General features: G+C 67.9%; 1 protein-coding gene across 2 annotated transcripts; it reads left to right on the top strand.

Annotated features, from left to right (window-relative positions):
* Positions 1-395: 395 nt before the first annotated feature.
* MAPK12 (mitogen-activated protein kinase 12) lies at positions 396-8338 on the top strand. 2 transcript variants are annotated; one of them, XM_061418939.1, is made up of 12 exons: positions 400-680; positions 752-881; positions 3095-3153; positions 3935-4046; positions 4142-4171; positions 4383-4430; positions 4934-5048; positions 5252-5323; positions 5476-5555; positions 5626-5704; positions 5782-5955; positions 7794-8338. In XM_061418939.1, exons 1-12 carry the CDS (start codon positions 556-558, stop codon positions 7871-7873), a joined length of 1104 nt encoding a protein of 367 aa, XP_061274923.1. In that variant the 5' UTR covers positions 400-555; the 3' UTR covers positions 7874-8338. The 2 variants fall into 2 exon arrangements, with proteins under 2 accessions (XP_061274922.1, XP_061274923.1); XM_061418938.1 differs by having other exon boundaries at positions 396-680; positions 5782-8338.
* Positions 8339-10057: the final 1719 nt, after the last annotated feature.

Here is a 10057-nt window from a genome sequence, read left to right as displayed (position 1 = left end):
AGGAAGTTGGCAGGACAGCTGGACGGTGATTTGGGGCTGGGGGTAGAAGCTGACAAGCTCAGGCGGCCAGGATGAGCCAGCGCCCCGGGGCGCGGCGGGAAGGAGGAGACGCGAGCCTCACGGACTTCCCGCGGAGACACCGTGCGCTTGGGCCGGGGAGTCCAGCCCGAGGGCGGAGCGCGGAGGCAGGCCGGTCCGGGAGCCGCGTCGGCTCCGGGCCCGGGTTTGTCCTGAGCGGCGGTGCTCCCCTCCCCCGCCTCCGGCCTCCCGTGCGGCGCCGCCTCAGGTTTCCGGAGGGGCCGCAGGGCAGCGGCGCGGGGGGGCGGGGGCGTCACGTGCGCCCGGGGCCCGGGGCCGGTTGGTCATCCCGCAGGGGAGGGGCCGCGGGCGGCCCAGGCCGGGCCGGGGTCGGAGCTCCGGACGGGACAGCCGGGAGCCGGGTTCCCCGGCGGCGGCGGCGGCGGCGGCCCGGGGTGCGCGCCGGTTCCCCCGTGAATTCCGGGTCTCCGGCCCTCGAGGCACGGTGTCCGCGGCGGGGGCGGTGCGCGGCCAGCCATGAGCTCTCCGTCGTCCGCCCGCAAGGGCTTTTATCGCCAGGAGGTGACCAAGACGGCCTGGGAGGTGCGCGTCGTGTACCAGGATCTGCAGCCCGTGGGCTCGGGCGCCTACGGCGCCGTGTGGTGAGCGCAGGCCGGGCGGGGCGGTCGGGGGTGAGGTGTCCCGGCCCCTCGCTGAGCTGTGCGTCCCGCAGCTCGGCGGTGGACAGCCGCACGGGCGCCAAGGTGGCCATCAAGAAGCTGTACCGGCCCTTTCAGTCCGAGCTGTTCGCCAAGCGCGCCTACCGGGAGCTGCGCCTCCTGAAGCACATGCGCCACGAGAACGTGAGTCGCGCCGCCCGGACCCGCGGCCGCCGCGCTCCGCTTACCCCCCGCCGGCCCCAGACCCCGCCCCGGAGACCCCTGGGCTGCTCCTCGGGGTGGCGGGGCGGAGGCCGCGGGGTCGAGAGGGCTGCTTCCCCGTTTCTCGACCGCTCCGCCTGGGCCAGTCCCGCGGCCGCCGCCTCTGGCTCTTCGGCCGGGGGCCTGCTCGCGGATGGCCCAGGCCGCGGGGCTCCTGCCCTACTCGCTCCAAACCTTGACTTGAGCCCCGGGGACCTCAGTGGGGAGGAGGGGTTTTCCTGGAAGGCCCCCCTCCTCGCGCTGGCCGGCTGCCCCCTCCCTGCTTCTCCAGCCCCTCTCCTTGCCCCACTCTGCCTCCTGAGTCCCAGCCCTGGGGCTGCGCGGAGGAAGGCAGAATCGGAGTTGTCAGCTCCCTCAGAGCCCCCGCGTCTCTGACGGTGAAGGGGTTCAGTGAGCCGTGTGTGGAGGGCGCTGGGCACCCGCAGGCACGCAGACCCTTCCTGTGACGCCCACCCCCACAGCGTGAGGAAGGGCTGGCCACCACCAGGGAGGGGTCTCTTCTGTCTCCAGACCTGCCCACAGGAGACCCCACGAGGCTGCCCCAAGCCTCTCCCTGCACAGTGCGGGCCGAAGAGGGCCCTTCCCTTCTTCCTCCATGCAGTTCCTCCTGTGACCCTGAGAGCTGCCTGCTTCCCCACCCGCAAGCCACTCCTGCCCAGTCTGACGGTGATCTGGGTGCCCAGACCCTGGCCAGTCATGGCGGGCTGGCACCTTCTGGTCCCCATGTCCACCAGGAAACTCCCCTCAGCTCCAGGGCCCACGCACTCAGCGCCTCGGGTGGGTCCTGTCCTCTTATTCCCGGGTGGAATCTCCTTCGTAGAGGACACCTGCCAAGCGCCGGTTTGCTACCTGCAGGCCACACCTGCTCACGTGCAGGACTCGTCCCCATGAGGACCGACCCCTCTGCCTTCCTGCGGTCCCCTCCCTCCCAATCCGTGCTCCCTGACTCGCCCCGGCCTGTCCGCGCTCTCCCTGGGCTCCTGCTCCGTGGCCTCCAGGCCCTTGCTCGGGCCTCCCCACTGCCGCTGCTCTCTGCCTTCCCCCAGACCTCCTGACCCACAGCAGCTGCCCCCCTTAGCTGGGAGGCTCTGCCTTTCATGACCCCGTGTTCCTGGGAAGAAACAGTCTCCGAGAGGCTAAGGCGTGCCCCAGTCCTGCCTGTTCTGTGCCCACTTCCGCCCATTTACCCCAGCCCCTCACCCCCAGCACCGGCCTCCCTGTGCAAGGCAGAAGCCTGGAAGTTTCCATCAGTCTGACACGCCTCCCCCGAACCTCCAGGATCCTTGCTGAAACCACCTCCTGATGCTTCTGCCTCTGGCCCCTCTGGGTGTCCCCGCCTCCTCACCCGTGTCTGGCCCTGGAGGCTGCGGCGGTTACCGAGGTGTCCCTCCGCCTCATGTCCACTTTGTCCCCGCACCGTGGCCGGGGCCGCACCCAGCAGCGTGCCCGCCTAACCCCCCGCGGCAGCTCCTAGGATCAGGGCAGCCCTCACCTGGTGTCACGGGCCCGCTCGGTTTCCTCGGCTTCTCCTTGGCGGCTCCCTAGCCTGGTTCTTGGCCACCTGGCCTCTCTCCCTTGTTCCTCAAGTGCTCCGAGCCCTCTGTCTCCTGCTTCGGCCACCACTCGTGTGGCCTCTGCCAGGTCTGCCCCCTGCCAGCTCGCCTACCCGTCCCTCCAGTAGCTTGGATGTGCAGGCTTCGTGGGGTCCCTGGAGGCCCGGGTGCCAGCTGTCGCACTGCCCGTGTGCCCTGTGTCACCCCCCAAGCGAGGCCTGCAGGGCTGTGGGTTTGGCCCTAGTGCTGCTGCCTGGACCCATCTGGCAGAGGCATGGTCCCTGCTAGGCTCTGGCTGCCCCCACGCTGGTCCTGGGTCTTCAGTAGGGACAGGAAGCGGGGGGAGGACAGGCCAAGGGCTGAGCTCCTTGGATGGCTGGGGGCTGCCCCAGACTTGAGGCTGCCCCTCCCCCAGAGGGTGCTTGCGGTCTCCATCCAGAAATAGCCTTTGTCTGTGGGCATGTGTGCCAGAGCAAGGTAGAGCTGCCAGTGGGCAGAGCCGGGCCCGTGGGCAGCTGCAGGGGGCTCTCCTGCACTGGGTGCCTGAGCCCCCGCCCACCCGGCACTTGGCCTCCTCCCCAGGTGATTGGGCTGCTGGACGTGTTCACGCCCGATGAGACGCTGGATGACTTCACGGACTTGTGAGTGCCAGCTTGGGGTTGGCCGGGTAGGGAGCTGGTGTTGGGTGGCTCCTGGGTGTCAACTTCAGGTTTGGGGTTGGCGGGGGGCCCCTTAAGGCGAGCCTCGCTTCGCAGCCTGGCCAGGGGTCTGCCACATGCCCCTGATGCCGCGGGGTGGACCTGGGCCTCCTCCTCCAGTGTCAGAGGTGTGAGTCTTGGCCCCAAGGGCTGTCAGCGGGTCCCGTGCTCCAGGACGCGGGCCCTGGGCTGTGCCTGTAACTGGAGCTGCTGACCTTTGCCGGCGGGAGGGGAGGGGCGCAGGGGGCCCAGTGCTGACTGTTCTGTGGTGCCTGCCGCGTGACTGCCCAGGTGGCTACCCCTGGACTCACGCTCCCCTCGGCTAGGAGCCCGGGGCCCGGCCAGGCAAGAGCCGAGGAGACGGGCTCCTCGCCGCCCAGCCTCGCGGAGGTCAAGGACGCATACAGACTGGCCTGGCTTCCTGGTGGGGTGCTCGGGGTGTCACCCCGTCTCCCCATCCTGTCCAGCTTGCCCCCCGACGTGGATGCCCTGTGTTCGCCCCTGTCCAGGGGCACCACTCTCCTTTTTTGTGCCCCCTCCCTTCCTCGACCCTCAGTCTCCCTGGTCACCCTTCAGAAACACCAAAACACAGTCCTCACCTGCCTGGCATCGCGGGGCCCGCAGGGTGGGGCCCGGGGCAGCGCCGTGGGCGGCGGGGACTGCGTGCCGCAGGGTGACAGGGCCCCGTGCGGCCCTGAACGTCTGTGCCCGTCGTGCGCCACAGCTACCTGGTGATGCCGTTCATGGGCACCGACCTGGGAAAGCTCATGAAGCACGAGAAGCTGAGCGAGGACCGGGTGCAGTTCCTCGTCTACCAGACGCTCAAGGGGCTGAAGGTGGGACACGGGGCCGCTGGGCTGGGAGGGGCCCCACGCCAGCCGGAGCGCGGGCTCCTGAGCCAACGGCCGCTGACCGCTCTCTGTCCCCACAGTACATCCACGCTGCCGGCGTCATCCACAGGGTGAGTCCTGGCCCCGGAGGGGCGGCTCTCCTGGCTGTGGAGCCGCCGGTCCCACCCCTGAGGGGGTACCCCGTCTGCACACAGCCTGGGGCGGGTACTCCACCCTTCCTGGAAGGGCTGCAGGGAGGCCAGCCGTGCCCCCACGTTCAGGCGCTGCTTGGGCCTTGGCTCTGCTGGATGGCACTGCGCTGACACCTGCCTCTGTCCCCAGGACCTGAAGCCTAGCAACCTGGCTGTGAACGAGGACTGTGAGCTGAAGGTGTGTGGGGCCGGGCGCTTGGGGCCCCCCGCACCTGCCCATCCGCCTGCTGGGCCCCTGCTTTCAGGCCCGGAGGTGGGCTGGCCCAGGCCCACGCGGACAGACCAGACCCCAGCCTTCTGGGTCATGGCTGGGGTCCTAGGGCGGCACTCAGTGGGGTGGCCCGGGGCACGTGCCCATACCCGCTTGAGGAGAAGGGGGGCGGAGGGGGTCTGCACAGAGGCACTGGCCGGGGTGTCCGCAGGGGCGGAGCACAGGGGAGGAGACCCCCGGGGGCCTGTTTCTGAGGGTTGGGGGCAGGTGCGGCCCATTGGGCTGGGGGCCCGGGCTGTGACGGGGGGCCCTGCAGGCAGGGTTAGGGGCACGTGGCCGAGACCTCAGCCCCAGAGGGTTGGCCCGAGGACCCGGTGTGCCCGGGCCCCTTGGGATCTTCTGGACCACAGTCGGCCCGCCCACTCCCCAGGGACCGCTTTGCCCCCCACCCCCTCTGACTCTGGCTGTAGATCCTGGACTTTGGCCTGGCCCGGCAGGCAGACAGCGAGATGACCGGCTACGTGGTGACCCGGTGGTACCGCGCGCCCGAGGTCATCTTGAACTGGATGCACTACACGCAGACGGGTGAGGAGCTGCCCACCCGCTCCCTGCTCTCCGGGGGTCTGTGGCGGCTGCTCCGTGGGGAGGCTTGGAGCTGGGTGGGGCACTGGGTGGGGGGCGGCAGGCCAGATGGGTCCGGTGCCCACGACCCCTCCACCGCCCCCTCCCGTCTGTGTGTGCCCCCCTCCCCAGCCCGCGGAGCCCTGACGCAGGGGCTTCTGTCTCAGTGGACATCTGGTCCGTGGGCTGCATCATGGCCGAGATGATCACGGGGAAGACACTCTTCAAAGGCAACGACCGTATCCTACACCGAGGGCCGGACTGGGGCCTACCCTGAACCTGGGGCTGGGTTTGGGGGGGCTTACCCTGCACCTGGGGGGACACCTGCCTGGACCAGGTGGGTGGGTGAGCCCCATCTCTGGCCCACTCTGTGTTCCTGACCTTGGCCAAGACCTGGACCAGCTGAAGGAGATCATGAAAGTGACGGGGACGCCTCCCGCGGAGTTTGTGCAGAGGCTGCAAAGTGATGAGGTCAGTCGGGAGCTGGGTAGGGGCTGGGGACGGGCCTGGGACTAGCCCCTCACGCTCTGCTCCCGCGCAGGCCAAGAACTACATGAAGGGCCTCCCTGAGCTGGAGAAGAAGGATTTTGCCTCCGTCCTGACCAACGCGAGCCCCCTGGGTAGGTGGCACTGGGGTGGGCGTGGGTCCTGGGCCTGGGACGCTGCCCTTGGCTGGCCTGACCTGCCCTCCCCGCAGCCGTGAGCCTCCTGGAGAAAATGCTGGTGCTGGATGCAGAGCGGCGGGTGACGGCGGCCGAGGCGCTGGCCCACCCCTACTTTGAGTCGCTGCACGACACGGAGGACGATCCCCAGGCCGAGAAGTATGATGAGTCCTTTGACGACATGGACCGCACGCTGGACGAGTGGAAGCGTGAGTGGGGGCCCTGGGTCAGCTGTGTGGGTGGCCGGGCTCAGGGTCCCGGGCCCTCCCATCCCTGGGATGCAGGTTCAGCGGGGAACGCAGCAGGAGGTCAGAGGGCAGATCCAGGTACTGGGTCTCTCCTGGCGCTTTGAGTGGCCAGCGTGCCCATCCATGTCTAGGCCAGGGCCCGGGCTGACCCGGAGCTCCTCGGAAGCCCTTCCCAGGCCTCTGTTCGTACGTCTTGGATCTCCTGGCCTTTTTGCCCCTTTGAGGACCCCCTCCTACCATACAGCCACACAGCACCCTTGTCCTGCTGGGACGGTCAGGTCCATGCCAGGCAGCCCGTCTGCCCTCCTCCTTCTTCAGCACCCCGGCCCGTCCCCTCCAGCCCACTGAGCACCCCCACCTGCGCTCTGTGCTCCAGGCTTTGCGCCGACTGTCCCCTCAGACCGAGGGCCCTGCTGGTCTCTGAGGGCTGCCTACCCCTGCTCAGCCTGAGGCTGGGCTCAGGGACGCCTGCCTGGCCCCTGGGCCCCGCCTCCGCCGGGTCCCTTACGCCCCACGCTGGATCGGGCCTCAACCAGCACATGGTCTCTCTGCGGCTTCGGGCCCCCCAGACAGAGAGGGGACACAGCAGTAGGGCCGCTGGAGCTGCGGGCCTGCTGGCTCCTGTCCGAGAACCCGTCCCGGCCAAGCCTCAGGCCAGCGCTGTGGTCCTGGACGTGGAGGAGCGGGCAGAGCTGGACGGCTGTGCTGCTCACACCGAGCTCCTTAGGGTCACTGGGTCCTCGGTTCCACCAGTGGGGGCTCCACCCTTGTCTGTGCTGTTTTGTGCTTATAAGTTTTCTGTTGCTAAAAAAAGACCAGAAAACCAAAACCCGCGGGCCACAGGATCCTGTCTTTGGCCCAAACTGTAGTAAGAGCTTTTGCTTTTACTATAGACCATGTTTGCGGTTAAGCAAGCTCATCACTTCCTGTCTTCCTGGGAAAGGCCATTCTTCCAGCAGGGGCTTTTCCACACGGACCTCCCCAGTGTGGCCCGGCCCCTCCCTGCATGAGCGTCAGGCGAACGGCCTGGGAGGCACCCCAGGCCTGCGGGTAACACAACCATGCAGCTCACTGGGCAAAGCACACAGACCACTCACTGTCGAGGCACGGTCCTCTGAATGGGGCCCCGGGAGCCCCAGTGGTCCCCGAGACAGGCGCTCTCCCGGCCCGGCAAGTCTGGGCACGCGGGGGGAGCAGCGCCCCCTCCCTTGGGACTGCGCGCTCTGGGCATGGTGCGGGGAGCGTGGGGACTGGTGCGGGAGCCCGAGATGCAGGCAGTCAGTGGGGATTCCACGTTTGTTTGAGGCTTCATAGACGTTCCGGATGCAGAAGCTGGAACGCCCTGGTGGGACTCTGCGTAGCTCCACTCAAGTGAACACACTGGTTTATGTTCCTGCAACATTCTCTGTTCACTGAGGCAGGCTGTGGGGCCAAAGCCACTCTAGGGGCCGTGGGTGTGGGCTGGCCACAGGAGTACGATCAGGGTGGACAGTCCCTGTGGATGGACACGGGTGGACTCGAACATGTGGGACAAAGGAGCTCCCTTGGTGCCTAAGCCCTGGCAGTCAGAGTCAGATCTCTGACTGCCATTTAGGGGGGCGGTGAGCCCCTCGGTCAGTGACCTGTGCTCTGGGCCCAGGAGTTTTCCCCACCCCCATCCCGAGTGGAATCTCAGGAGTTATCACTGGTCCGGGCAAGCACTTGGCCTTGGTCGCTGGCGTCGATCCTTGGTGTGCAAGGTGGACCTGTCTGATGGGTGGTGGGCTCCTCCTCCCGTGATTCTGTCCTTCTGGCCCCAGGTGTCACATATAAAGAGGTGCTCAGCTTCAAGCCTCCCCGGCAGCTGGGGGCCAAGGTCTCCAAGGAGACAGCCTTGTGAAGACTCCTGGGCCCTGGCTGGGGCTCCACCTGGACGGGAGATCCCATCTGCCACTGTGACCTTGGCTGAGGCTGGAGTCTCCGTGCTCCATGGAACCTCTCTTGGAAGCCTGTTCCTCTGCTCGCAGACCCCATCTCAGCCTAACCACAGAGGAGCATCTGGACTTTCTGGACAGGATGCCCGCCTGACCTGGGGCTGGCCTCTGACCCTGCCAGCAGCGGCCCCCACCCCCAGGATGCACCAGAAGCTTCAGAGCCAGTGGGGTGGGACCGGGCTTGGGGTCAAGTCCTGGCCTCTGACCCTGCCTTCTCTGAACTGTGCCGAGGAGGAAGGACAGGATGCCGACTCAGGGATGCGTCTCCTGGGGGCGTTCGTGTGGACGCTTCTTCACCCCCAGCCTGGAATGCACACTGGCCACGTGGTGTGGCCCCTCGGCTGGAGGAAATAAACCCTTTTGTAGGTCTCCCTCTGCTTCACGTCCTCATTCCTGGGCTGGAGCTCCACCTTTAGGCTTTTGTTTGGAGTAATGAGGCTGGTCTGGGAGTTTCTCCCCACCCTGAGCCACTGGGCCTGGGCAACCCTTCCCTCCCAGGTCACAAAGCTGAGCCCCCCAACCTGTGTCAGTGAGCCTCAAGCCTGGAGCCCCCAAGTCAGGGCTTGGCCCCGCCCTTTGGTCCTGTTGTGTAGTCGGTTGCTCAGTCTTGTCCGACTCCTTGCGACCCCATGGACTGTAGCCCGCCAGGCTCCTCTGTCCATGGCATTCTCCAGGCAAAAATACCGGAGTGGGTTGCCGTTTCCTTCCTCTAAGCTTAGACCCTGGAGCCAGATGCAGGGCAGGGGGTGAGGGGGTCAAGGTCCAACTCCGGTGTCAACTCTGGGGTCCCCGCACTCTCTAAGGCCAGGTTCTTGGGGTGGCAGGGTCACGCAAGACGCTCGCGGCTTCTCAGGGGCCTCTGAGACGCTGTGCTGTAGCAGAACAGCGTTTCTGAACACGGAAACAGCAGAACAGGTAGGTTTCCGTGTTCCTCTTCCTGTCGCAGGCCCGGCCATACCCAGCCGGCGCTGGCGAGCCCGCGGAGCCCTCTGCTGGCCGTTGCAGAGGACTTGCCGATGGGCCAGGCGCCACCCTGGGGCTCCTCTGGACTGTTTCCCTCAGCAGGAGCGCGCAAGGCGGGATTAGCCCGTCTTCCTTCTCCCGGGCTCGCGCACAGCTGCTTCAGCCGAATATACGGTCAAGACAAGTTGCACAGTGCATACCGCCCGTCTCAACCTAGGCCGGCCCGCGCCCGTGACGCAGAAGTTCAGGCGTCTCGGCGGCCGCGGGCCACGCCTCGCGATCACGTGCGCCGCTTCCGGGCTGCTCTGATTGGCTCCGGGGCGGGCACGCCTCCCGCAGCCCCGCTGCGGCCAGGGGCCCACGCGGGCAGGCCCCCGGCCGGGACCGGGTTATTTCGAGCGAGGCTGCGGGCCGCGGGCGGCGGGGCAGTGCCAGGGCCTCTCTCTACGGCTGCCCCGCCGTGGGGGTCATCCCCGTACGGCTGGGACGACCGAGGACTGGAGTGAGCACGCCCGCCCAGGGCCCCACCCGCAGAGCCCAGGGCCCCCGCCCCGCCTCCAGGTCTCCCGCCGCGGAGACCAGTGCTCGCAGGCCCAGCCATCTCGCCCCGACCCGAGACCGGCTTAGAAAGTCTGCCCTCCAGGCCCAGGCCCGGCCCACGGGCTCAGTCCCCCGAAGCCCTCGGTTTAAGGCCTGGGGCTCCCTGTTTCCTCCTGTCTCTGACCCTCCTGTTCTCGGCTGGGCCCGCGCCTGCGTCGCGGGCCGCGTTTCTTCACGCTCATCCCTCCCTCGCCCGGACCCTCCTCTGTTGGCCCCCTTCCCTGGCTTTCCCCACGCGGTGGCGCTCCTGTTCGGCTTCTCAGCCACAGCCCTGACCCCCCCCCCCCCCCCGAATCTCGGCCGGGGGTCTTCCGAAGCTTCAATCAGACACTTCTTGCGCCTCGGGGGCAGCGCTGCGCTGCAGCCCCGGCCGGCCTGAGTCCCGGCTCCCATCCCGGGGCGAGGCTGTCTCATTGCCTCGCTCCCGCGGACGCTCGGCCTCGCGCTCCTTCCCTTCTCCCTGAGCACTCGCTGCGGGGCCTGGGCAAAGCGGGGCGGCGATGGACAACCGCTGTGTCTGAGCCGCG

The sequence above is a fragment of the Bos javanicus genome, chromosome 5 (genome assembly GCF_032452875.1).
Source record: "Bos javanicus breed banteng chromosome 5, ARS-OSU_banteng_1.0, whole genome shotgun sequence".
In the NCBI taxonomy this organism is placed as follows: domain Eukaryota; kingdom Metazoa; phylum Chordata; class Mammalia; order Artiodactyla; family Bovidae; genus Bos; species Bos javanicus.
The sequence above is the reverse complement of the archived record's forward strand: the minus strand, read 5'-3'. Positions and strand labels throughout refer to the sequence as shown.

What these genes read in the sequence shown, in the direction of transcription:
- MAPK12 (XM_061418938.1), top strand. Translation starts at nt 556, where the DNA reads ATGAGCTCTCCGTCGTCCGCCCGCAAGGGCTTTTATCGCCAGGAGGTG. An exon ending in GGCGCCTACGGCGCCGTGTG is followed by an intron (nt 681 to 751) that starts GTGAGCGCAGGC and finishes TGCGTCCCGCAG; the next exon opens with CTCGGCGGTGGACAGCCGCA. An exon ending in AGAGGCTGCAAAGTGATGAG is followed by an intron (nt 5,556 to 5,625) that starts GTCAGTCGGGAG and finishes GCTCCCGCGCAG; the next exon opens with GCCAAGAACTACATGAAGGG.